Here is a 27156-nt window from a genome sequence, read left to right as displayed (position 1 = left end):
TTTGATTAGTGTAATAATTTTTTTTTATTTCAGTTACTTTTTCACATATAACTTTATGTAGGCTACAAAAATTGTGAAATACAGAAATGGTATTACAACTGCAAACTTAAGAGACTTGATTAAAAAAAAATGTGTCTTTCCCTGCTAATAATGACCATTTAAAATGAGCCACATTTCGATGGATTCATTTAATAAACACGTCATAGACTTCTCAAAAATAAATAAAGAACAACATCAGGAAAACAATAAACATGAAGCACTTAGTTGTCTCTCATTTTTTTCCTTTAAAGACAGAAATGAAATTTCTAGGCACAGTTTTAGGCATTATAGAGGACACAGAGGCAATAGGTTAGTGTGCACTGCTCTGTACAAAAATACAGTCTGAATAAATTACATTGCTAGCCATAAGATTAGACTTCACTTACCAATCAGTTCATTGCATGTTTAATAATATACAGTTACATGCTAATCCATATATATCATTTATATTTCAAACACATAGGTCTCTCTATATTTGTTTTTTTAAAATTTACAAAAGCTAAACGAAGTTGTGCAAGAAATCCAGAAGAGGTGCTAGGTACTTGTCAGCACCAGACAGTATACTTTAAGCTTAAAAAATACAAATAACTAGCCCTGCTTGCAAGTTTGAGATATATATATATATTTTTATTCATATATATTTGGAAGAAAAACAATGGATTTGTTGTGTGAATCATCCTGCCAGTGAAATAAAACCAAACAACTGAAATAATAGTGGCATGACACAAGCACAGCAATACAAAATTATTAATCTGTCATATGTACACTCAAGACACAGACATGTATCCTTTTCGTGGCTAGTAAAAAAAAAAATAATCCACCAGTATAATGTTGTATTTACTTTTAGTTCAGTGCTGAGAAACAGAATGCTTGCCAAAATTGGCAGTGGTAAGGGGGGGGAAAAAATGGCAGTAGCAACTTAAGCTAAAGGTAGGTACCTAAACTCATACACTAGGTGACCAAACACAAAAGGACCTGAGGAGTTCAAGGTGTGTCCTAATAGATTGCATTATCAAGAGGAAAAGCAGGTGTTGGGACTAAAAATCAGATCTCTAACTCAAATATGAATGAAGAATCTTGTCTTCAGGCATTCACATTTATAGATTTCTTGCCTGAACATCTTTCATATTAAGAGCTAGGTGACTTCCAAAGCTCATCCCATTAATTTTTATATGCCTTAACAGTTGTTTTCACTCAAACTGTACATGAAAAATTACTTGATAAATCAGTGGATATGATGTGGGTTCAGCACTGTACCTTCTTGTCAGCACAAGTGAAGTGCTACACAATGTCAGCACCAAACCACTGTTCTCCAAGAAAAGTACAGAAATCTCACAGTGGGCTTCTCTTATGTTAACCTAAATCCCATGCCATACTACAATGTTCCCCATGCTGCTAAATAAAAGCAGAACTACACAGCTGTTCAGAAAGATACAGAGTTAGCTATGTACTGAATATCCACCTTAAGTCAGCTTCAGGAAAAAATACAGAGTTACAAATGCTCTCTGGTGCCTGTGAAACAAGCAGATGTAGTTTTTCCCCACATCCTTCTTGTTCTCCAGGCATTGCCATATAATCCCTTCCAAGTCAAGCTATCATTTTGCTCTGTCTAATCTAATTAATCACAACTAGTCCTGGAAAGACTGCTGATAAGGAATATTCTCCCATGGTAGATTTAACTCCAGAGAGCCCCAGAGTTTCATAAACCACCTTTGTAAGTCAGCAATACTTTCACAACAGTCTCCTAGAGGAAGCCCTGTGGTCCCATGGTCATTGCAGAACCTCTGTGCGCTGCCAATGATAGCACAAACATTAACACTGTAGATGTAGTTTTAACATTGAGTAATTCAGCAGTCTTTTTCATGGAACCAGCAAAACCATTTGTATGTGCAACCCCAGTATATCTGCTTTTGCAGAGGCCTACACAGAATATAGTTTAAATTTCTCCATTAAAAAAAATAACTTTTTTTAAAAAAGATTAGAATTGTATAAAAATATGTTCATAATTAATTTAAAATATCCAAATAATCAAATCTTGAACAAAAATAAAAGTGAAGTGGATTAAATTTATGTAAAAGTCATTTTGATCTTGGGTTTCAATTTATGTGTACAGTCTCTGGATGTCTTAAGCGGGAAACATACTAAGCAAGGAGTAATTATATGTACATCATCTTTAGCCAGTCCACTAAAAATTCAGCTTTTAAAACCAGGAGATTACCTCCTGTAAAGCTAATGTTTCAATATGGACATGATAGGGTCTCGTCTGTAATCTTTATGATCAGAGACACTCACAGCCTAACTAGATTTAAAAAAACGGCAGTGTTTTCTTCGCAACAGTTGTAGAAAACGATTTTTAGTAAGTACAAGATTACACATGGAATAGCAAGTAGTTATTTCATCCAGTTCTACCTTAACTTGATGTGAACTTTTAAGCATTTCCCATAACACAGAGTCTGTACAAAGGGCACATACAGAAAAGAAACTGTTTTAAGTTTATTTTGTAACAGCAGCCAAAACTGGGGGTACCAATCCAAGACTCTCAAGAATGCATACCAAGTTAGTATTTTAACCACTTCATCACAGCTCAGATTACAATTTTAAGAGGAATTGTCTCTCTCCCTCTGCATTTATAATTGTATTACGTATTCACTTATATTAACAAATAGCTTTCAAAAATATAACTGAACTTGTTCCATATGCATTCTTTTCATGAAGTTAAACGGATACTCAGGACAACTGCAATTCATTCATGCACTTCAGATGCCTCAGGGACAGACGAGTTCTTCTTCTGTTCCCCTTTATCTCCCCCCTCTCAGCAAAACACTCAAGAGCTGAGACAACTTCCAACTACACACTAAAAAGCACAAGTCTCCACGCTTAGACTTCCTTCAACAATCTGCTACAGCTGGCACAGTGATGTCGATTACCAATTCATGGAGTCCTGTATGGTGGCTTGTTTTTCTGTTTTGCTTTGTTTTTTAAATTATTATTATTTTTATCCCAGAAGACCACTGAATGCAGATATTATACAAGTCATTAACCAGTTACATTCACTGCCCTCCACACAGTCGCTTGAAACTAATTCCTTAAGAGCTTTTTTGAGCAAGTAACAAGAGGCCAACACAGCCTATTGTACAGGATGCCATTGCCTGCCCCTCAGACATCCGAATCCTCTATGATACAGGGAAACTTCTAAATGGAGCCTATACCAGCTGCTCCCCCAAAGGCAATAGCAGATGCTGGCATTGCATTCTCATTCCAACTAGTTATCTCACAATGATTGCTGTCACGTAGATCCTTTTGCTTGTTGTCAGGAAAAAATGAAGCTTATGTATCAGCAGCTTGCAGCATCTGCCTATGTAAGATCAGCAATTGTAGTGTTTGCAGTTCTTTTAAATGGTTGTAAAAGCTGGTTACAGTGTTCACACCCAAAAGGCAAAGGCTATTTTATCAACAGAGCAGACTGTTTGGTGCTCCACAAGTGTTCTAAAAAAACTGTGAGTTAGAAAAGATGGAGTAATCCTTTTGTTATTTTTCTTTTGATTAAATGATTCTAGTAATAGTCTTCATAGTTTTTAGGGTTCAGGCAATAAAGAATGGCACCCCCAAAAGAAAATATAGTTGCACCCCAAGCCAGGCCATAGCCCCAGTTGAACTCATGGTATATTTTCAAGCTGACTGTTTCGATGAACTTGATTGGGTAAAGGACTAAGCTGCACACCTGAAGAACAACTGAAAGAAAAAGAAACAAATGTCAGAAAAAGCCTTAATTCATTCCCATAAAACAAGGAAAATATCATATAACTCAAATTCATATTTAAAGTGTTCTTGGTGCATTTTTAGCTTGCAACTACTGCTCTTTTTGGAAAAAAAAAATAATAAAAATCATCTTCATTTTAGCCCCAGCAAACAGAACAGTTCTTCCACATGCCCTTTTTGATGGACAAATGTTATTGGTATGGTATAAAATCTATGGTATAAAAATGATCCTTCAGATGTCTGAGAAATAAATAGTGAAAGCAATCTTTTAAAATTATTTTCTGTCTCTCCTTTGTATTTTAGTTTGCAGTTATTATTTCTTCCATAATAGCAAAACTAAGATCACTCGTTCTATATCTATTATAAATAAATAAAAAAAACCCAGGAAGCAAGAATGACTACTACAAAATATAGCTCAGAATAAAATCATTTACTTAGCCTAGAAATAATTCATTGTAATAGGTGATGTATATTTATGTTCAGTAGAGACTCAGTGAGTTACATATTTCATATGTATTACTCTGTACTGTAATCAGAATTAATGATATTGTTACACAGAATAACAAGGAAACTATAAAGTTTGATCAGTCACTAAACTGCCAACTAGCAAAACATTGTTTTGTATTACAGACTCAGGGGGTGGGTCAGAAATGCTTCATAATGAAAAAAAGCTAATAAATCAGACCAAATCCAAGGCAGTAAAAGCTTAAAAATCATTACTTGCTACAGCACTCTGAAAGCCATATCTCCTGCAGCCTGATTCACATGACTGCAGTGGAGTTCAGCAAACCTGTTAATTATTGTGTTATATCAAAAAAACCCCATATATGGCAACCTGGAAACACATAGATCAAGAAACACAATCTTTTCAAGAATATTTTAGTTTTGTTGGCATCCATTCTCTTTTAAATTCAGGTGCACTGTTAACAAAAAACTGGGACAACAGTTTCCAGGGTGAGCAGCTGAAAATTACACTTGGTCTGAAGGGAAGAACAAGCTCTATGATGTAATTATTTGTCTAGCTCTGCCACCCAAAAAGACTAAACTTCACAGCAATGTACAAAGCATCCTTTTTGCCCCTCAAATAAATTACATGGCCTTATCATCACGTTTCCTTCCAGCCTCTAACACTAGCAATTTTTTCAAGACTTCAACACATGACAGCCTCTGCAAACTGCCCCAGCCCCCTGAGTAGAGGCAGGTGGGAACATCCATAGTTATGCATGTGCTTAAGTATTTGCAGTCTAAGACATACACTGATGGAAGTTCAATAGTATGCAATGCAACACCATAAGAACTACTTTTATATCATTTAGTGGGTCATTTTTTACAAACACTATTTGAACAACACTACTTGGAGATTTATTATAAAGCCAGCACCAATATAAAATGCCAATGGGTAATACAAAGGAAGACTACTTTGGACTTCGCAAGCCCTTCTGAAATTACACTGGGAAACTGCAGGAAAATGGAGTAATGTTGGTTATATTCTCCTCCTGCTTGGAGCTTCTAATGCTCAGAATCCGTCATTTGCCTTTTCAGTTCCACGGGGATTCTTTAATGTTGTCAAACCAGCACCTTTCATTAGGCCTGGAGACTAATACTCTTCTGCCCTCTGGATGGGGACTGGTATGGGGAGATGATCTCCATGTTCATCACCTCAGTGATAATGCTTTACAAAACACTTACTGGAAATTACTTCTCTCCCTCCCTTCCCCTCCCACTTAGCCTACTGCCTAATCTTTGGGCTCTTACTTGAGATTGACAATCTGAATAATGTTTGGGTAATGGATTTTCTGATGTGGATACCAAAATCCACAGGATTTTTTTAATTCTAAAGTTATTGAAGTGTTACATTGTGTTATTCTATTTTAATACTTTCTTTGTCTGCCAGTTCACAGAACACTATGAAACACTGGAGAAATTTTGACAGGGTACACTAGGGAAAGCACCTCCTCTTTTATGAAAAGATTATGCATTCCAATTATCTATAACCACCTGAAACATACGCTCAGTTTTCAGACATACCTTTAAAACCACTCAAAATTAAAAAAAAAAAAAATCCTAAGTTGAATGGACAAAGTAACCTGCTCAGCTGATGTGGGACGAGTGGTGGACATTATCTACTTCAATTTCTCCAAGGTTTGCAACACAGTTTCCCACAGCCTCCTCCTAGAGAAACTGATGTGCTATTGTCTAGAAAAGCGGTCTGTGCAGTGGGTAGGGAATTTGTTGCTCAGCTGCACCCAGACAGCGGTGGTAAATAGCTCCTTTTCAAGCTGGCCAACTGTCACAAGTGGGGTCTCCCAGGGATCAATATTGGGCCAAAAGCTATTTAATATCTTCATAAGTGATCCGGATGATGGGATCAAGTGTACTCAGATTAAGTTCACTGATTATACCAAACTGAGTAGGGAAGTGGACACTTCAGAAAGGAGAGCCACCCTGCAGGAAGATGCAGATAGGCTGGAAGAGTGGGTTAATAAGAACCTCATTAAGTTCAACAAGGATGAGTATGTGTGAAGTCTTGCACCTGGGTAAACATAATCCAGTTAATACATAAAACATAATCCTGGCTGTGGAGCAGCTCCATGGGAAGAGAACTGGGGGTCCTGGTGGACAGCAAGCTCAATAAGAGTCAACAGAGAGGATGATGGGTTTCATCAATGGAGGCATCACCAGTAGAGATAAAGAATCATAGAATGGTTTGGGTTGGAAGGGGCCCAAAAAAATGTCTAATTCCAGCCCCCTGGTATGGGCTGCTCAAGGTCTCATCCAGCCTGGCCTTGAACATCTCCAGGGATGGGGCAGCCACAGTTTCCCTGGGCAACTTGTTTCAGTGTCTCACCACTCTCATCGTGAAGGATTTCTTCCTAATGTATAGCCTAAATATTCCCCCTTCCAAGTTATGGCTATTCTCCCTAGTCCTATCACTACACGCCTTTGATAAAAAGTCCCTCCCCAGCTTTCTTGTAGCCCCTTTCAAGTACTGAAAGGTCACTATAAGGTCGCCTCAGAGCCTATCTTCTCCAGGCTGAACAAGCCCAACTCTCTCAGCCTGTCCTCAGATCATCTTTGTAGCCTTCTTCTGGACCTGTTCCAACAGCTCCATATCCTTCTTATGTTGAGGATTCCAGAACTGGACACAATACTCTAGGTGGGGTCTCACAAGAGAGGAGTAGAGGGACAGAATCACCTCACTCGATCTGCTGGCTGTGCTTCTTTCAATGTAGCCCAGGATACAGCTGGTCTTCAGTGAGTGTGCATTACCAGCTCATGTTGAGCTTCTCGTCAATCCGCACCCCCAAGTCCTTTTCTGCAGAGCAAGATGTCATTATCCCACTCTACTCAGCACTTCTCAGGCCACACCTGGAGTATTGTGCTCAGTTTTTGTCCCTGCTGTACAAAAAAAGACGTGAACAGGGTGGAGAGGGTCCAGAGAAGGACCACTAAGATGACTAAAGGACTGGGAAGCCTGTCATATGAGGAAAGGCTAAGAGAGCTGGGTTTGCTCAGCCCTGTGAAAACAAGGCTTAGGGGAGACCTTATCACTATGTTCCAGTATTGAAAGGGTGGCTAAGAAGATGGAGACTCCCTGTTTACAAGAAGTCATATGGAAAACACAAAAGGTAATTGGTACGAGTTCCTCTTGGGGAGATTCAGACTGGATGTAAGAGGAAATTTTTTCACAATAAGAATAATCAGCCACTGGAATAATCTCCCCAGGGAAGCAATGGATTCCCCAACACTGGACACTTTTAAGATTCACCTGGACAGGGTGCTGGGTAACCTTGTCTAGACCACGCTTTTGCCAAAAAAGTTAGACCAGATGATACTTGAGATCTCTTCCGGACTGGTATTCTATGATTAAGTACGTTTTTCAACTGCTTCCTTAACTCCGCATCTCTGATGAGTCAATACAGAAGCTGCTCTGCACCTGTGTGTCTGTCAAATGCCAATCAAGGAAGTTCTCAATTTTCCCTTCAATCTAAAAAACAAAGCATGCCAAATTTTACTCTACAGATTGGACTTGTAAAAACAAAACAAAAAAAAGTGATTATTTTGCAAGGGGAACACATGGCGAAGGAAGCAACACCCATAACAGGTATTTTACACATTAGTATAGTAAGGATTTCTGCTTTTGCTACTACTGGTCCAGTTACACTACTGTAAAACTCAAAGGAAGTGCTGGCAACAACTGGCCAGTGGAAACATCCACACTGCATAACACTGTTATTGCAGTATTTTTGCCTCCCAGTGTCTTTTCTCCCTGTAAAGTGGGAAAGGACCTGCCTAGGATAGACACAATAGTTAGTGAAGTTATGAAAAACAACCAGTGTGACCCAAAAAGATGTTACAAATAATGTTTGCAACTACTGATGTGCTTCCAATTAATTTAAAGGAACTCTATGCTAAATCGACCTGCTTACGGGAAATATGTGCTGTGTTTCTTCAGAAGCACTAGTCTTTTCCTGCAGAACAAAAAAAGTTGCAAACCAGATCTTTAAAAACAAAAAACCCAAACCACTTCAAAAAGCTACTGAAAAAAGACTATTCACGTCAACCCAGACATTCACTTCAACTTTAGACTGATTTTTATGACTAGCACTAATATGCTTGTAAGACAATTCCACAGGAACAGGAACACTAGTTTTGTTCCATTTACACAAGATATATGTGATTATATTTACTCATCATACTAAACTTGAGGAAGAATCATTAAATTTTTTAAGGTGTGAAGCACAAGGCTTATGAGGGAACTGGTATTCTTTAGCCTGAAGAAGAGGAGGCTGAGGGGAGACACTACTGCTCTCTACATCTACCTAAAATGAGGCTATAGCAAGGGGAGTGTTTGTCTCCTAAACCAAGTAACAAGTGACAGGATGAGAGGAAATGGCCTCAAACTGCATCAGGGGAGATTTAGATTGGATATTCGGAAAAATTTCTTTACTGAAAGAGTAGTAAAGCATTGGAAAAGGCTGCTCAGGGAAGTGGTGGAGTCACCACCCTTGGAGGCATTCAAAAACTTATAGATGTGGTGCTTCAGGACATGGTCTAGTAAGCATATTAGTATTGTGCCAATGGTTTGACTTGATCTTAGAAGTCTTTTCTAACCCTAATGATTCTATGAAACACAAAAATCACAACAAACGCTCTAAAACTAGGACAATAACTTTCTTTTCCCTTGGTCAAATGCTTTATTAAAACACTTTTACCGCCTTTACTGTCCAAAAAAACTTATAATGCGGCTTTCTAATTGGCCTGTATTTATTAAAATGATGGTTCTGTCTAGCAAGTTCTGTATTTCTGTTCCCTACATCATTCCTCCTGTTCATTCATATGAATAAAGCACTTAATTGATATTCTTTGAAACTGCAACACCAGTTGTTTACACACAAGCAACTGCTATCTACGAAGTTGTTTGCACTTAATAAAATCTGTGCAATTATGTGGGAAGCAGTATGTAAAGGAAGGGAGACTGTGCTGTTTTTTAAAATAGTTAGCTCAGCAACAGTCCATATTGCTACACAGGAAGGCCTGGAATTTCAGCAGGAGGCCCAGTTTGGCCAAACAGAGATTTTCTCAATGAGCGTGCAAGAAAGTGGCACACAAGAGCAGGAAAAAAAAGTGACAGACAACTTGATGTGGTATAAAAGCACAGTTCTGATACAAAAATCAGTAAGTTTGAAGCCCAGCTGAAGCCCAACATTAAGCTACGAAATTGCAAAAAGGGTAATAAAGAAAAATTTCCACAGGTGCATTAGTTGCAAAGTTAAACATGTTTATGCAATGATGGACAGGAAAGACAATGCACTATGACAGTTTCTCCAAAACCTCTAAATTACATGGTTTACGAGGGCGTCAACAGTGCAGCAACAATTCAGGGATGATTTAGAGTTGCATTCATACCCATTGGTACAGATGGAATTAACCCAAAGATGGTGAAAGAATTGGCCAATGTGATCATGAGCCTTCTATCGTCTGTGAAAAATCACAGTGAGGACATTCAGATAACTGGAAAAGGGTTAATGTGTGCATATTTTAAAAGGTTATAAGTGAAAAATCCACAGAATTATAGGCTGGTCAATCTCAACTCAATCCCTAGAAACATTATGGAGTACATCCTTTTAGAATCCACCTCCAACCACAAGAACAAAGCAATGATCAGTAGTTAACATGGATTCACAGCTCAGGACAAGGGTCCAGAAGGCTGCCAAGATAAATGGAATTCTGGAGCAAATCATCCTTAAGCTAGGTTTACTTAGACTCATGAAGCAATTTCAAACCAGCCTACATTTGCCTGAAAACGTAGCTGCAATGACAAGAGGGGAAAAAAAAAAAATTTCTTCTATGTAGTGCCAGGCAACCTAAGATAATGGCAGTGGACACAAATCTCAGTTTCAGAGATTCAGGATGAACATAAGGGGAGAAAAAAAAAATCATCCTAAGGAGAGCAGTATGGAACCGGAACAACTTGCTTGAAGAGGTTGTGTGATCCTCATCCTTAGAGTTCTTAAAGACTAGTCCAGACAAAGCTGCAGCTGATTGACCTAGTGTTTGCGATTGTCCCGCCTCAAGAAGAAAGCTGGTCTACATGACCTACAGAGTACCTTTCCTATTAATATTTCTTTGATGCTATAGCTCTTTTTGCCACTCTGTAGGAACTTGCACTACATCCCATTGAATAAAATTGTGTCCTCCAATGTATCTGCACTTTTTTCTAGCTTCACCGTAAAATTTGACAAGTAGACTTTAATTTTATCTTCCACGTAATTATGAAAATAGGTAATAGGACAGAACTCAGGATGCAATCTAGTCAGATTGTGCTGTGACTGTAAGGACAGAAAGATACACCATCCAAATATTTTCCAAATATTATCTGCTGTCATTCTTTTTCACTCCTTCACCTATACTACTTTCATTTAGCCGCTCTTTCTCTAGCTTACATGTAAAAGCATCCTGTAAAATGTGATAAAAACTTACCAACCTCAACAGGCTATTCTTCTAAACATTGTTAAAACACAGCCCCAGAAGACAGACATCTTTTAAATTAATTGTTTTGTTATCTTTTACTGGTTTTCAGTAATTTGACTTCCTCTTTCTACTGCTACATTAAGACACAGCTAGCACTCAGTTATGTGACAACCATATAATAAGATTCCTTAAGTGACAACTTTTTAAGCCACATTTTTCCATTACCTGAGATGTTCCTCCCCCCATTACGCAGAGCTGACAGTATGTACTTTAAACACATCTATAGATCACTTGCTGGCTTACTCTCAGTATCTAGGTTCAATTATTTTTGTTTTCCCTTTGCTTTCTCATTTCTTCTAGTCTTAGTCAGTCAATCTTCTTCCTCACCTACAGAGCTGCTAAATGAAATCTGAAGCTGAGAAGAAAAAAAAAAATAAAAAAATGAAAACTAGAAGGAAAAAAAACATGTCTGGAGCCAGCTGTCTGGGCTCTGAAGTGCCTGGAAATCACTTTTCCATTTTGTCCTTTCTCCCACACAGCGACGTTTTCTACCTGACACCCACATAGGCCATTAAATGTCTCTGGGCAATTCAACCTGTGTCTTTCTTCCAAAGGCAGCTGATACACTTCTAACCAGAGTCATACAGAATATTTGGTCTTGTCAACAGATTCACAGGTTGAGGCAGAGTTTAGACTCAAAGAACTTCTGTGAAATCCACAGATTAAGGTGTGAATCTATGGACAGTTGCAAAAGGCACAAACTCCGCTATGCTGCAACCTTCATCTCCCCCCCTTCACTAAGGGATTCTTTCCATAATGCTTTCAAAATATGTCAGTCCATAGTCATCTCTAAAAATAGCTGATATCAAAGATAAAATCTGTAGGAAGTGACACTAACAATATTAGCATCAAATCCCAAAAGGATTCTCCTCAGATTTGCCTTATAATAAAGAAGAATGAGACAGGCTGTCTTGGCCTCATCAACTTTCTCCTTCTTACATGCTTCCAGCCATGGCTATTTAAAATGCAAGCATGCACACACATGAACACGCACAGAGTGTCAAAGGAAGAGATGAACGCCACTTACAAGCTAAAGCACCATTATTTGTCCCTTTTCGATGTAAGTCAGCATTAAACCTCCCTGTCCCCAACCTTTTGTAGTAAAGGCTAGAATTAATTTTATGCAGAGGAGAATAGATTAAGCTTTAAGACAAACAGCAGGATTTGGGGATTTTTTTCTTGGGGAAACTTTCATCTTTTTTAGGACAAACTTAACTATATAGTAAATAAGCATTATGGCAAGTCAGACAGTGTATGGCTGAAGACTCGGTAAGTTAATTTCTCAAAACATTGGATAGTAAGTCAAAAGCTAAATAAGAAACCATAACAGATATCAAACAATCCTCTTTCCTGCAAAGTTAACTGCCCAGCATGCTTTATAATCTCAGAATTAATACTAAATTTTAATACAACGGCAGCAGTGCCTTTAGTTATTTGACCAAGCAAGCAATGCAACATATGGAACAAAAAATATGATTTTCACTCAGGAAATCTGATCCTAGCTTGCATTCATTTCTTAAAAGCAAATGAGATATAACCTACCAATAACTCTCTTGAGGAAGTAAAAGTGCATCTTTAAAGCGCTACAGCTCAGTCAAAGTAACATTAACAGCAGGGGGCAGCAGGAGCCTTCCCTGGAGCTTTGTTTCATTCCTGAATACCCTGCAAATTCTGCACTCATATTTTCCTATCTTTGTGGGTTTTTTAATACATTCCAAAGACTAGCTGCTATCATCCTCTTCATTATGGGTTATCAGAAGTGGCTTAAGCTGCTAGCTCTAATGCAGATATGAATGGCAGGATGAAGGCAAACAATGCTTGCTGAATCCCAGGAGAAGCACAAACATCCATGCTGACTAAGCCCCAAAACACCAGAATGTACAAAAGGAGATGATTCGGTACTGTAATTATACCTCAGCAGACCAGTCTTATGGACAATTCAGATTCACAGGTCTCCCTTAAGATTTTGTGATAGCCCATATAAACTGTTCTATTTTTGTTTTATTTAGAAGCAAACAGGGACTGCACTGTGACAGCTTGTTAAAGTAGTAACTAAGCAAGCAAGCTGACACAATAAAATTAATTCCTTATGGCACAGGGGCATATATAAATACCTTGCAACATACTCCTATTTATTTCCACATGTAGGGCTTCAAGAGTTCATATTTGAGCATTAATGACCCTGTCTTAAACTGGAACATAAAGAACAATAAATAACAGAGATGGCTTTGCATCAAGAATAAAAATGGGGACATCAAGCAGCACAAAAATCGCAGACTAAAAATGGTACTTTGAGATTTATCCTCTGTAGTTGCCCCTGCTGCATGTACTTTAGAAAACAATAAATATAATGCAAATAAGTAAGTGTTTATGAACCAGTATAGTGCAACTGCAAAAATTATTAATGCCGTGCAGATCCAGTATCCTGAAAAACCTCACCAGAGTTAATGCTGAAGTAAACCAAACACTTCTGAATTAGTATGCAGAACAAGGCACCTCTTCCTTCACAAAAGTGAAGCTGCTCTCATGAAATTTTCATAATGGTGCTGGTAATCTGCTTACCTGCAGCAAAGAGCATGACTGCAACTGGTCTGTAGAACCGCCTCCGAGATCCCACGCAGATAGAGATCAACCCAACCAGGAAAGCTATTAGAATGATGGCAGCACCACCCAACAGCAAAGCAAGAGTAGCTATCTGCCAGTCTATAGGGGGGGAAAAAAAGACAGAATAAAAATAATGCTATTACCTTAATACAAGCTCATAGGCCTAACAGAAATATCAGAATAAGAGGAACGCAGAGACTGCATCAACACCTGGGTAGATAAACAACTGGGCTTTGGATTCCTTTTCCCCTAATTAGTGAAACACCTTTATATATATATATATATATATATACACACACACATAAACAACACCTACACAACCCCTGATGCAACTCAGGAGCAAAGTACCACAACTTCCCACACTCTTTCAAGGCTTAGTTGGCCTCCTTGGGATTTTGGCTCAAGTAAGCCTGCATAATTTGGTCCGATGGTTTTGTATAATTTAGAATGAGAAATTAAGGCTGGGTCAGAATTAGCTAGCACGGGTTAGCTGACCCCTAGTCTGCCATAACTTTCCCACAGAAGAGAGTGAATGCCAAATTTCTGCTTGAGCATAGTTGACATAGGAAGGGAAACGCATGGAGGCTTCTCATATACACACGTCACCTGTGAAGTAGCAAGGCCACATAATATGAACAGCAAAACAAAGGTAGAGGAAAGTGATGCTCAAAGGAATAAAAAAATAAATCAACACTAAAAAATGTTGAACTTTTATGAAGGTAGTAATGATTATCAGATTCGGATCGAGCCAAATCAAACTCCATTTTAAAACGTAAGTTATCTTAAAATGCCAGGTTTTCTTTTTTTCATCGAAAAGCAACCTCCGAGTTTGGCCCATTGTGTTTTTCAGTTATTTTCATACATAACGGATGCAGTTACAAACAACATCCTCGCTACCTTTAATCACATTAACCAAAATCCATTTGCAAGCTGAAGACCACCATGAGTCTTAAAGATCTTAAAATTGTTTATAGGATTTTAGAAAGGCACAGACTTTGTTTTGTCTCTCTTTGCAAGACGGCATTTAAGGCTTTGTCTCTCTGCAATAACAAGCCTCAAGAAAAAGATTCAGATCACTATTTACTGCTTATCACTGCTATTTAGTAGTTCAAAGATGACCTAAAGTCAGCTTGTATGAAGAGGGCCTATGGATCCAGTGGATCTCATTACTCTGAAAATGCTAGCACTCCTAAGACACTCAGAATAAAACGGCTGAATATGTTATACAGAAAATAAGATTAAATACTTCAAAAATAAATTTAGAGATCTTACTAAAATAAGAACAACAAAAAATGGACTTTCTCTTTTTAAAAAGGGCAAAGTTCAGTGTTTTAGAAAACAGTACATCCAGTTTTAAGAGGGATCGAATCTAATGGTATTGACAGTGCAGCTTTGGGGGTTGAAAATGGAAGGCTTGCAGCCATTATCACCAAAAAGCCTTCATATATTATATGAAAAAGATCAAGATTAAAAGAACGTGAATAAAAGGGCTATAAAAGCATTCCTAAAAAAGAGAAAGTTATTTAAAAGGGGGAGTGTGTGTGCAACTACACATCTTTATTTTTGTTCTTTTTAGAAATCCAGGCACATAATTCATTAGTACTTCAATTACTAAGTATTCAGCTTTCCAAGCTTTTTCACTCCTTCGTTTTCTTACTGGACAAAACATGAAGGCTGGGAACAATCTCTCATTCTCCTACCTTCAGCATGCAATCTAGAACATCAGTTTGCTGTGCGTCCCACTGCTTCACTATTATTAGCAGGGAAATATGATTTTAATTATGGACGGGAATGTCACGAAGAGTGTTTTTTAATGCTGACGTGATCCTTCAGAAACACCAAGTGGTTAATGTACTGATGATTTAGAAAGTATTCTTCCAATATCAGAGTGCATTGCAGATATAACATACAGAGATAAACAATAAGAATGCACTACAATAGAACAACATAAAAGGAATCCTTGCACTAGAAAATTACACAGACACAAAGACTAGAGACACAAATTCATACTGCCCCAAAGTTAAAAGCCATATAAAATTGGTGAAATATATCAAAGCTCCAGACAGGAAAACTCAGAAACTAAGATGTTTTGAAAGCTACTACCAACAATAAAATAGTAAATGTTTTCGCATTGATCAGATGCCAAACTCTAATGCAAACGAAAGGTGTGTAACACTGGAGTAGCAAATAAACCAAAAAAAAAGTTGAATATCCCACTTCTTTCCAAAACCAAACTCACAAGACCACCAAACAAGTGAAAATATCTAAGGCAATGATGATGCAAGCATAGGGTTAGGATATAGTTTAGCATTACGGACAGATGTATCTATGGATTTTGGAAAGTTTAAAAAATAAACTACCTTTCTGTAGTACTTATGTGGGAGGTGGAAGGGCAAATCAGTGTTGGAAGACACCTACACTCCCAACGGAAAAGAACAAGCTTGTTTAAATATAATCATTTCTTGAGTAAGGAAACCCACTCAGTGATGTTGACAGTAGGCGTTTAATGTTTCTCACTACTAGCTGAGGATCAAATATTGAATGTAGTGTTCTGGGTCACAGTGTCTGGAACTGTCTCTTTATTCCAGCTCCAACCTCCATTTACAGGAGAACACAATGCCACCAGCCTTCACCCTGAGCTGCAGATGAGAGGGATTCTGCCTAAAGAGCATCATGCAGGTCAGACCTTAATACACAAAGAATGCTGGACCAAATTTTCCTATATTGCCTACCATAGAAATATTTTTAAATGTACTCGTCATCTTCAAAAAAAACTTAACATTCAATTCTGAAAACCATTTGATCTGGTGACCAAAAAAAAAAAAAAAAAAAAAAGCTTATATTGGATTAAGGAAGTAAAACCTTCTGCATGGACCTTTCAGCAACAGCAGTTATCTTTTAAGAAAAAAAACCAAAAAAAACAGGCCACTGGACTTTATACAAAAGAAAAGAAACACCCAAAGAAAATTGAATCACTACCTCTGAAGGAAGAACACCCTGTAAGTTAGATAGCTACAACAATACGCCCTCATACAGCGAACAGTCTTCTGCAATAAAAATCTGTAGTTTTCCTCAGACCAGTGGTGACTTATAACACACAGCATAAAATTGGGAACAGCAGATTGCTCTGTTACATAGTGTTACTGGTACACAGAATATAAACATGGTAAGCCTACTTCAGAGCATCCAAAACAGCCTTGCACCATTTCTAGGCAAGCACCAATCTTGCAAATAAGTTACTATACCCAGTTCAGGAGCCTCAGGAGTTCAGAGAGACAGCTTGTTCTCACAGAGATAGAAACATGCATAAACATGAGCAAAATGGAACTTATAGATGATTGTTATTAGTTTCCTGGATTCAACGCACAATTTGGTTACGCCTTAGGAATGTACATCTGTATTTTTCACTGCACATCACTACAGTTTGTTTACACTGCACAGCCATTAAGGAAAACGTTAGGAACCAGTAAAATTGCACTCCCACAAATCTCAATAAACTTACAGATTTTTAGAGGTTCTGTCATCTCACAGTTATGTAAGTTGCTTTGTTAGTTTATAACTGTACAGTCAACAAAGTATAATTTCTGATTTTTTTGGTGTTCATGACACTAGCAATATGTCAAGAATTATACTGATAATGCCACCTATCACAACTGAACAACTAGAATTAATATATTTTGACAATTGTTAAGTAACTCAAGACTTTCTAAGAAAACCCTCACCTCATGTATGTTATTTTTAGGTCTGAAAATCCAAACATGTTTTTGTACTGCACAAGAAGTATCACAATGCCTATAGCCATGGGAAATAAATACTGTAGTTCCGAGGGTGATGATATGTTTGCGCAATTTTAATTATAACAGCGTTTAGGGATGTGGATTTCAATATTTGGATATATATAAAAATATGAACCTGGGTACTTTATACATTTTCAAAACATATATATGGTGTAAAATTTATAAAAATTACCATCACAATAAAAAAATAAACAAACGCCCAAATAATGATGATAACCTTTCTTTTCAGTTAATTCCTCATACATAAATCAGTTCCTTTTTGTAAAGACAGCTTCATCTCATTCCTCTTTGGAAATTCTGCCTATTTCTTAATGATATAGAATCACAGTGTTAATTGCACATGGAAATGTGTGATTCTCCTCCCTTCTCTCCCCCAAATGAAATAACCTAAGGCTTTAAACTATATGTTCATTTTTAATTAAGAGTCACTCTGTCTGCTCTTTCTTGGGCAAAAAAATACTTCAATATTAGGATAAAATCAGGGAAAGCCATAAAAGACAAAGGAAATCTCAAAGCTCCAAAATGTTTATTAAAATAAATTGGTGATTTGTTAACACAAGAATAAGCAATGCAAAAGGCTGGCATTGTCACAGACTTCATGTTTTCATCAAGTTCTCTAAAAATTAAATACTTTAGTTACATGGTATTCTACAGTATAAGAAGTCATGGACAAAAACATTATGTTGAATATACGAAACACTTGTGTATATGGCTCTTTCAGATAATGCAAGTGAACTGAATTAACCTTATCAGAAACAATCAAGTATTCCTTTCACACAATGGTTCTCCACCAAGTCTTCTCATAAAGAACAAAGAAAATGAATGCAGCTGCTACGTGACAGAGGTAATGACTGACCTAGGACTAAACAAAACGGAACAACACTTTTAGGTATGTTGTTCCGATTCACTGCAAAGCTTCCACTTATCATGTACCAGCACTCAGCCAATTAATACTCTTAGAAATTGTAATACAGCATTCGAATTCAAGAATAATGACTTTGAAAGAAGGTGTCAAGTAGAACATAGAAAGTTGAGGCATCCACGCATAGAAAATTAAATATAACCCAGTAATGTCATAACAATCAAGATAAATAAGATAGCCAGAGATATTCCTAATTGCTTCATGGGCAAAACTGTTTCTAAGTTTATAAACACTCATCAACTTAGCCATCAAATGGCTAGTGAAAGTTTAAAAAAGTGTAGTGATTATACAAAAACACAAGGTAATATCTAAAAAGCTTCTAAAAAAATGCCTTTGCTGCACCATCAGTAAGATTTCCTCTTTCTTCAGCATGATCAGATGCACAGACTTCTGTGTAAGACCAAGCTCCACTGAATTCAGTAAAAATACTGAGATAAACTACCACAGTCATCATCAAGTTACCACAAAATTATTCCACAGAGAAGTCAGTCCTTTGGAACCTCACCTGAGCCAAAATTACGTTCTTTTTAAGGAGCTGCTCAGATGAATTCTGCTCTGGATGAAGGGCAAATTGGCTAAAGCTGGAAAGTCCAGCATCCATAACTTTGGCCCATACTCCTCCACGCTTTAGACAGCAAGTGCCGCACCTGCTGTCTTTTGAGACTCTGTAGCATACGCTTCTGCATACTGCAGAGGTAAGTGCTTTCTGGCAGGATCCATACCAAACCACCATTAAGTTGCTTTAGCTACAGCTTTCCAACGTGGAGCCTTGTTCAAAAATTGCAATAAATATATTATTTTCTGCTTGCTGTCAGCTTGTATAGTGCGTTTATCACTGCAAGCTGCTGCTCAGACACTCTGGCTTTTACATTTTCTTTTCATTTTATGGACTGAAAATAAGATTTTTTTAAAGTATGAAAATTACTTGCATATGTGGATCCTCAAGTCATTTAAACTTAAAAGTGTTACCAGAGCCATGGGAACCAGACAGCTGTGGCTGAATGCATAATGTCCTTAAGACAGAACTCAAACCCTCTACACACAGCAGCATGTACTGATAGCCAAAGTCTTGCACGACACTGGCTTAATGGCGAGGCTTTCTCACAGTTCTATTTCACCAGGATTTTGACAACATCCAAACAGAAATTTGAGCATTTTACACAGGGTGCCAAAACCTGTAAGTGTGTTGTAAGGATAATTCAGAAGCTCCCCATCAGGCATCAGTTACTTTCCATTTGCTGTACAAGATGCTTGTAGAATGATTTAGTGTTGCTGAGGCTAAGTGGAGAGTCATTTAGAGCCAGTGAAAAAAAAGAGAACAAGCATAGAGACATGTCCAAAAAACAGCTAACTGGGGCAAATCTGGGTATACCTGTCTCTTGCCAAGATGCATAATGCTAATGGCTAATGATGGCAGCTGACTAATGAAGGAGGAAAGGCAGGTGCCTCCTTAGCTTCAATATACCAGGGGCTAGAGGACTTCTCAGAAACTGCAAGGTCTTTGCTTCCCAGCTCTGTCTTCAGACATGAGTTTCTGTTTCCATTACGCAGAAGCATTTCTTAACGACTAGGGTAGACAAACTACTGTCTTCTTCCATCTGATGTTTCCAAGCTGGAAGAATATAAACACGCAATCAATAGGGTCTGTGAACAAATAGGTAGATTGGAATCCAAATCTGAGCCTTGTTTCGAAGCGCCTCTTACCTAACTGGTCCTTTCCAAGTTTCTAGTATTGTTTACAAACCTTTCCATATGACTACCTGATAAATACCCAAGTGTTACTGTAAGGGAGCCCAGACTCAGGGTCTCAGCATTGAGGGAAAAGTCCTTAGTAGTCACCTACAAAGTTACATTCCTCTCACTCGGGCTCCTCCTGTGGCTTTCCTTATCTCCACAGCAAGATAATCATGATCAAAGTGGAAGAGGCTGGCTTCATTCCAGGCAAGATAACAGCCCACTAGCAGGATGCTCCAGACAGTAGGTGCTCTATGACCTACCCTTCTCAGCCTGGGAAGGATGTGCTTGCTAAGTCAGGGGACTCATTAGACAGCCATGGTGCAGATTCTGCTCACCTTTCAATGGCAAGCAGAGCTCCTCCCCCTTCCACGCGAAGATGTCACTGAGCATGGGGGGACAGTTTGGCTCCCAGAGAAGTGAGCAGCATGCAAAGAAGAAATAGCCTCAGCCTCTCATTATGATCCCTTATGGCAGTCCCACATAAGATACAACCTGCATTAATCTGCCCCATGTCTCCACTTCAGCTGCTGTATTCATCAGACTACGCATGGGCCCAAGGCTGCTGGACTCAAACTGTGCGTGCTTCAACATCACTACAAGTTTTATCTCTGGTCTCTACAGGAGATTAAACAGAATTAAAAAAAAAACCAAACCACACAAAAAAAAACCCAAAAAAACCAATAAAAACATGGTAAGCAAGTCTGCTGTTAAGCAAAGGAGACAGATTTTGCAAGACAAGATGGTCTGATGCCAGGGAGGGTTACAGATGTATGAAAAACTTGAAAGAGAGTAGGTGCTTTCTCATCTGCCCACCACACATCTCTCCTGAAGACTACAGCTTACATTTCTTATTTATACAGACTATATACACTTTTGGGGTGGGGGAGCATACAGCTGCTCTCTGAGCCATGGCCTACCTGTATTTCTAAAAACAGAGAGTAAAATTCTTTAAATTAAATGCATCTTGAAATAAAGACTTAAGTTCTGCCATTATGTAGAACTTTATTTTACTATTTAAAGGCAACAGGCATTGCACATCCCTTTTGCCAACGGAAGTCTTCAAGACAAGCACAGCATTACAAGAAGTCATGTAATCTATAATTCATTCACAGGATAGTACAGCATGTACTCACTCGATTCTTCCATTGGATACATGGCATTATTCTGAGATTGGCTCACTACTATAACATTTTAATTATTGGATACTCATTCATTCAAGAAAAACACAAATTACAAACACCCACAACTCCAAGAACCTCACAGAACCCTGGAAATCTTAGATTCATGTCATTAGAAGAGAAGTGTGGGAGATGTGTTATACAAGCTTTTCAAGAAAAGCTCACCTTTTCTGCCCTCTTCTATATATACTACTACATTTTAGCACTCTGAAGGAAGAGGTACGCTTTGCATTGGAACAGGAATGTAATTATTTCCCACAGTTCCCAATGTTCTTTAAGCAAACTGGCAATCTTTTGCAATTTTCAAAACTCATTCCATTGTTCCGTGAGAAAACTAATTAGCATTTAAAAGAGTTCAAGGAGTACTTCCCATCAAAACGATGGCCTTTATATTACAGAAATGGAGCAAGTGAAAACACAAAGCAATACAGCTGGATAAACTTTACCTCACCTCCTGCTTGCTACTTTGAATCTTACGTGGTCATCTTTGGCTAAATATCAGTAACAAAGGCAAGGTTACTCTCTAGGTGATTCCAAATATAAAATCTCATCAAATATTTATACCACTTATATTATCCCTAACACAAGGAACATCTTTTAACTTACTGGTGCAAGACTTCTTTTTAAATAAACAAGACAAAGCAACAGGATACATTTCTGATTTTAAAACTACAATGGACAACAGCAGTAACAATAATCTACTAAGGCTAGAAGTTTTTATTTTTTCTGTTTAGGGAGTATTATCAAAGACAAGGCGTGCGGTGCTCTTGATCTTATCAGATAAACTCACACAAATGTCATGCATATTACACATGAATGTGCTGCAACCATGTCTCTAAGCTGGTTGGAGAAGGGTGGCTGAAATGGTAGTCTCCATCATACTGAAAGGTCCAGACTGCTGAACAGGAGTCTTAGATCTGATGCTTCCACAGAGCACGGCTTTGGGAAGTCTGAGGCTAAAATAACCAGTGACTGTAAAAGAGGGAGTGTACCTTAAAATACTATATCTAGGGCTACTGTGAGGGGCAGTTAACAAATTCAAGGCATTCTGAAGATGCTGAAGGAGCCGAAGGGACATCAAACTTAAACAGAGTATCAGTCATCATACAATCGCAGAATAATTTATGTTGGGAAGGACCTCTGGAGGTCATTTAGTCCAGCTCCCTGTGGAAAGCAGGGCAATGGTGAGTTTGAAGTAGTATGCCTTTTGATTTCATATCTACCTTCAGATCATAGAATCAGAAACAGATTCATTAAGGCCGGAAAAGACCTCAAAGATTCAAGTCCAACAAAAAATGTTGACAATGATTAGAGTAATATGCAAAGTTACAGACTACAGTTTTACAGTTTTCAAAACCAGAAGGAAGGTTTTAATAATTGCTCCTTACATCATATAAGACACTTTCTTCAGACCTAGTAAAACTACATTTGTTGTTCTCATGTCGTTTTATAGCAAACTCTCAGCCTTGCTAAGCATTTTACAAATATGTGTCAACATCAACTCTGAGCAATGATCCAGATCTTCTAATGAGGAAGCTGCTTTTGAGCTAGCAATTTCCCCTTGGAACAAACCCCTTAGATTCAAAACAAGCAGATACCATCCAAGACTACTGAGCCATGTTAAATCACATATCTGTATCTAATGTATAATTAAGGTTGAACCCCTTCAAGTGCTACCAAATGAGCAGCCTCTGATGCTTTATTTTAAGAACCAATTAGAAGAGAATTATAAGCATAAAACTAGACTCGTGTTGTTTTACTGCACTATTGTATACATTAATCTCACCTTCATGGTTTGCCCACCACTGAGTTTAAACATATAGAGACTCTTGCACTTATTTCCTTTAGATTGATTTGTCTTTCAAACATTCATAGATGGTTCTTAAGGAGTATAATGATCCTACAGAAAACTGAATGTTGCATAAAAATAATATAAAGGTTGAGAAGTAACAAAGTCACATGCACCTCATAAACCAAAACGAATATGGTTAACCAATATGAAACCATTCAAATGTATTTTTATACACTATTTACACAATAAACTAAAATGCTGTGAAGGAGCCATTGTTTTCTATAAATAGCATATACATGTATTAAAGCCAAAACAGACAACGTCTACCTGCAGATCAGATTCTATGGAACCATTTATGTCTTCCACATCATATTTGCCTATCTTTGATTCAAGGAACTATAATAGTTACAGTCTGTTGCATAAATTCAAATTTACTGTTATTAATCCTGAAGGAGGAAGACAATTACCTGTACAGGTACAGACACACCAAACCATTGTACATAATTTTAGGCAGATGCTGGAACAGAAATAAATATTCATATATAACTCCACTCCTGATAAATCTGCAAATGAACCATCACAAATTAGATATAAACCCCTTCAAATGAGGTCCAAAGACACCAAAGGAACCCTGTAAATGTAGGGTTGTGGGATTTGTGGTTTTTTTAAGTTTAGCAGGAGTTTAAAATACAGATGACTTAAAGACAACTCGTGCATCAACCAAGTTAAACTTTGATCACAGAAAAAAATTTTATGCCCAGATCACTGGTAAAACAGTAAAGCAGCACTGATGGATCTCAAGATTTCATCAGGAAGCTTTCTGTACTGGCAACTTTGTTAGATTTTCAGACCCGGAACTTGCTATCAGTGGGAATTTTAGAATATCATTGAGGGAAGAGATAAACAAGGGATATGCAAAAATACCTTTCCAGCTTCTGCAATTACAGGAAAAAAAATTGAACAGGTGGTTTACATAGACCCCCCCAAGGCTCAAAAAAACCCAAGATATTTTATAATCTTCAGATTTCTAAAAATTATTTTGTCTCACTATTTTACATACTTGAAATAGCAATATCATGGAATACCTACACAACCTTAAAAGCAGTATAAGAGCAAAGGATCGCTTGCAAGCTATAAAAAAGCAGCCCTCAAAACAGCGAATGAACAAATGCAAGAACACATACTCCCAAGGACTAGCAACACAAGGAAAACGGAGGATTATTTCCTGCTGTAATAGCCAATGTAATCGCGCTCTGTACATTTCCTTCTTCTGCTCTCCACTACTAAGTTGCCCTTTTGATAGCAGCCAGGGGTCCTACATCTAATTACAACAAAGATTTTTAATTAAACCTCGAATATGCTTTAACAGCTTCTAACATGAGCTTGCCCATAATGGTGCCACTTGAGGTGCTCCTCTTCAGGAGATGATGAAGTAAATCTCTTAAAACCTTGGGTGGAGATGCCTTTTTTCTCTGTGTACTACTGCTTTTCACAGCTAGCTACAAAGCTGCCTGAACTAATATCAAGCCAAAACAGCTTTCCCGGCTGGGAGCCCTCCACTGTCTCCAAAACATACCGCTTGCTAGATTCTCAGTGGTGGAGGGAGCTGTGTTTAAAATATTAAGGTAAGCACACAAAATGGTCTCGAACATGAGCCCAGTCCAACGGGTGAACTTATTAGGAGCCTTCCCATTGACTTTAAAGGGAATTGTAACACACTAGCAGAAGGTGAAGGGAGATCAGTACAATTTCTGCTATTTCAGGTCTCAGAGTGCAGCAGTGTGTGCCAAGCATGAGGAAAATGAAGGCTTTTATTCCAGTCACCTCAAATAAAACAATCATTCACTTCTTCCCCAGCAGCTTGTGAAACCTGGCTCCATTAGACTGGAAAGTATCAAATGAAAATGAGTAGAGCTCATTGAAGAAACTTGAATAAAACTGGACAGGCAGGAATTTTTGCACAAGGTAGAAGAAAGCAGCAGGAGAGGAAAAATCCTCAGCACATAGTATCCAACAAAGCTACATTTGTGTTCCTATCCATGCTCACCCATTCATCTCCACCTTTCCACAAGCAGACAGGTGACCAGTAAAGCAATGAGAGAGATTAACATTCTTATATGCTGTCCCATAAGCTGTCCTGCTTTTCTTCATGTCCTACTTTTGTGTGTTCACATGCATATGTGGAAGGGAGATAGATTTGAGGAGGGAGCCCACTAAAGCCTGCGTGGAGATGGGGGTAAAGATTTGAAGCAGGTTCTCATTCAAGCCATCTGAAAAGTCTTTCTGCAATCAAGGGGATACTATTTCAGGAGACAGAGAGAAGGGGCAAAGGATTCACGTTGCTAAGGAGACCCGTAGAAGCTGACATTCCTACATAAATTTCCAATTATACTGGTGAAAGAAAAGAAAGCTCTCTAAAGTTTGTGTAGATACCCTGGTAACTGATTGAAACCGACATTTCTTTACAAGTCATACTGGCACTACATGGTTTAAAACAAAGCCCCACACAACATTCATACCCTCAAATATTATTCCACACGACAAAAAAAAAAAAGCACAGCAGCAAAAGAACCTGTGCAATTTCTAGTCAAGCAGACATCAGTTATTTCCCTGAATCGAGAAAGAATTAGAGAAGTGAGGAAAACGGAAAGCATCTAGAATATACAGTCAGCCTCTTGCCAAAAACAAACATCTCATCCCTGTGTGATTAACTCAACCAAAGAGCACAGCGACCCAAATGGATGATTTAGCAATGCAAGCGTGTATATGAAAACGGGGCGGGAGGGGGGAAGGATGGGGCAGGGAAGGGGAAGAGAGGCTGCTTGCATTTGTAAATATTTCTGTTGGGGCTCCAGAAGTTACTAGCAGGCACAAAGTAAATAAAACAGCCCATAAAAACCGGAACAATAACATTAACGCAAAAGAATTTACTGAAAAATATTCAACAGGCAGCCTGCTTATGACATTCACAACCTGTTTTTTAAGTATTCCGAGCAACAATGAAATGGTGTTAATAAATAAATAAATAAATAAATAACTATGACCAAAGACCTAGGAAACTGAAGAACGAATGAGCATCAAGAAGTCACAAAAGGGGAACGCAGCATTAACGCAGAGGAGTATGAAAGGCGATGGGAAGATCACCACCTGCTAAAGAAAGACAGATACAAGCACATCGAGGAAGACTGAGAGAGCACCAGAGTCCAGTCGTCCTCGCTCGGGACAAAATAACAATCGTTTTTTGCTAGGAAGGCCCAACTTTCCAAGACCGGTGACTAGGGGGGTGGGAGGGAACTGTAAGATAAAGACTACCAACAGCTTCTCCTTGAATGAGAACAACCGCTACACGGAAAAAACCCACCAAAACTAGCCCAAACTCGGGATCCTTTGTGAAAACACAAAGGCAGACGCTGCACCAGTGTCCCCCTTCGCTCGGAGGAGCCAGCCCCGCCGCTCCCCCGCCCGGAGCTCCCCGCAGGCAGCGGGGCGAGCCCCGCAGGCGCTCCCCGCTCCAGCCCAGCGAGCCGCGGGGAGGCAGGGAGGGGGATGGACGAAGCGGCTCGGGAACGGGAGGACAAAGGTGCCAGGGGACTCATCCCGGCGGCAGGCGGAGCGGGGAGCCGGGGGGGAAGGCGGCAGAGCCCGAGCACCACTCCGTTACGGGGCGGAGGGCGGCTCCGGGAAGCGGCCGGGACGCCGTCCCGGAGGAGGAAAGATCCAAGGAGAGGAGGCGGGTGGGGGGGCGCCGGCAGGGCGGCCGGGGCGCCGGGGTGGGGCCGGGGGAGGCAGAAAGAACGGAGGGAGGGACGAGGCGCGGAGCAGGCGGAGGGGGGCGCGGGGAGCGGATCGGGGTCAGCGCCGAGCGGCCGCGTCTCACCGCTGTGCAGCGTCGACTCGCAGAGCCAGCTGTCCAAGTTGCCGGGCTTGCGGCAGGACTCCCAGAGGGACAGGTAGTACTGGTGCTCCGCCGTCACCCAGGCGGGGCTCAGCACGGCCCCCAGGTCCAGGCACAGCGCCAGGAAGATGCACACCAGCCCCACCAGCTTCAGCGGGGTCAGCACCGAGACGCGCACCTCCTCCATGCCGCTGCCGGACGAAGCCATAGGGACCGCGGGGGAAAAAGAAGGAGGAGGAGGAGGAGGAGAACGCGCTGCCGCCGGCCCCGAGGGGAGCGAGAGCCCAGCTCGGCGCAGAAGGGGCGGGCGGAGCGGCGAGAGCGGCGCTGACGAGCGGCGAGGAGAGGCTGTCGGCAGGCGCCGGGCAGCGCCGCTCCCGCCCCGCCGAGTCAGGTGC

General features: G+C 39.4%; 1 protein-coding gene across 1 annotated transcript; it reads right to left on the bottom strand.

The window, feature by feature from the left end:
* On the bottom strand, positions 1-27156 carry TMEM47 (transmembrane protein 47). Its single transcript, XM_069873417.1, has 3 exons — positions 26741-27156; positions 13396-13536; positions 1-3771 (listed from the first exon to the last, which is right to left on the bottom strand). The coding sequence occupies exons 1-3, from the start codon at positions 26964-26966 to the stop codon at positions 3593-3595; spliced, it is 546 nt and encodes a 181-aa protein (XP_069729518.1). The 5' UTR covers positions 26967-27156; the 3' UTR covers positions 1-3592.

The sequence above is a fragment of the Phaenicophaeus curvirostris genome, chromosome 1 (genome assembly GCF_032191515.1).
Source record: "Phaenicophaeus curvirostris isolate KB17595 chromosome 1, BPBGC_Pcur_1.0, whole genome shotgun sequence".
NCBI lineage: Eukaryota > Metazoa > Chordata > Aves > Cuculiformes > Cuculidae > Phaenicophaeus > Phaenicophaeus curvirostris.
This window is presented reverse-complemented; position numbering and strand designations above follow the sequence as displayed.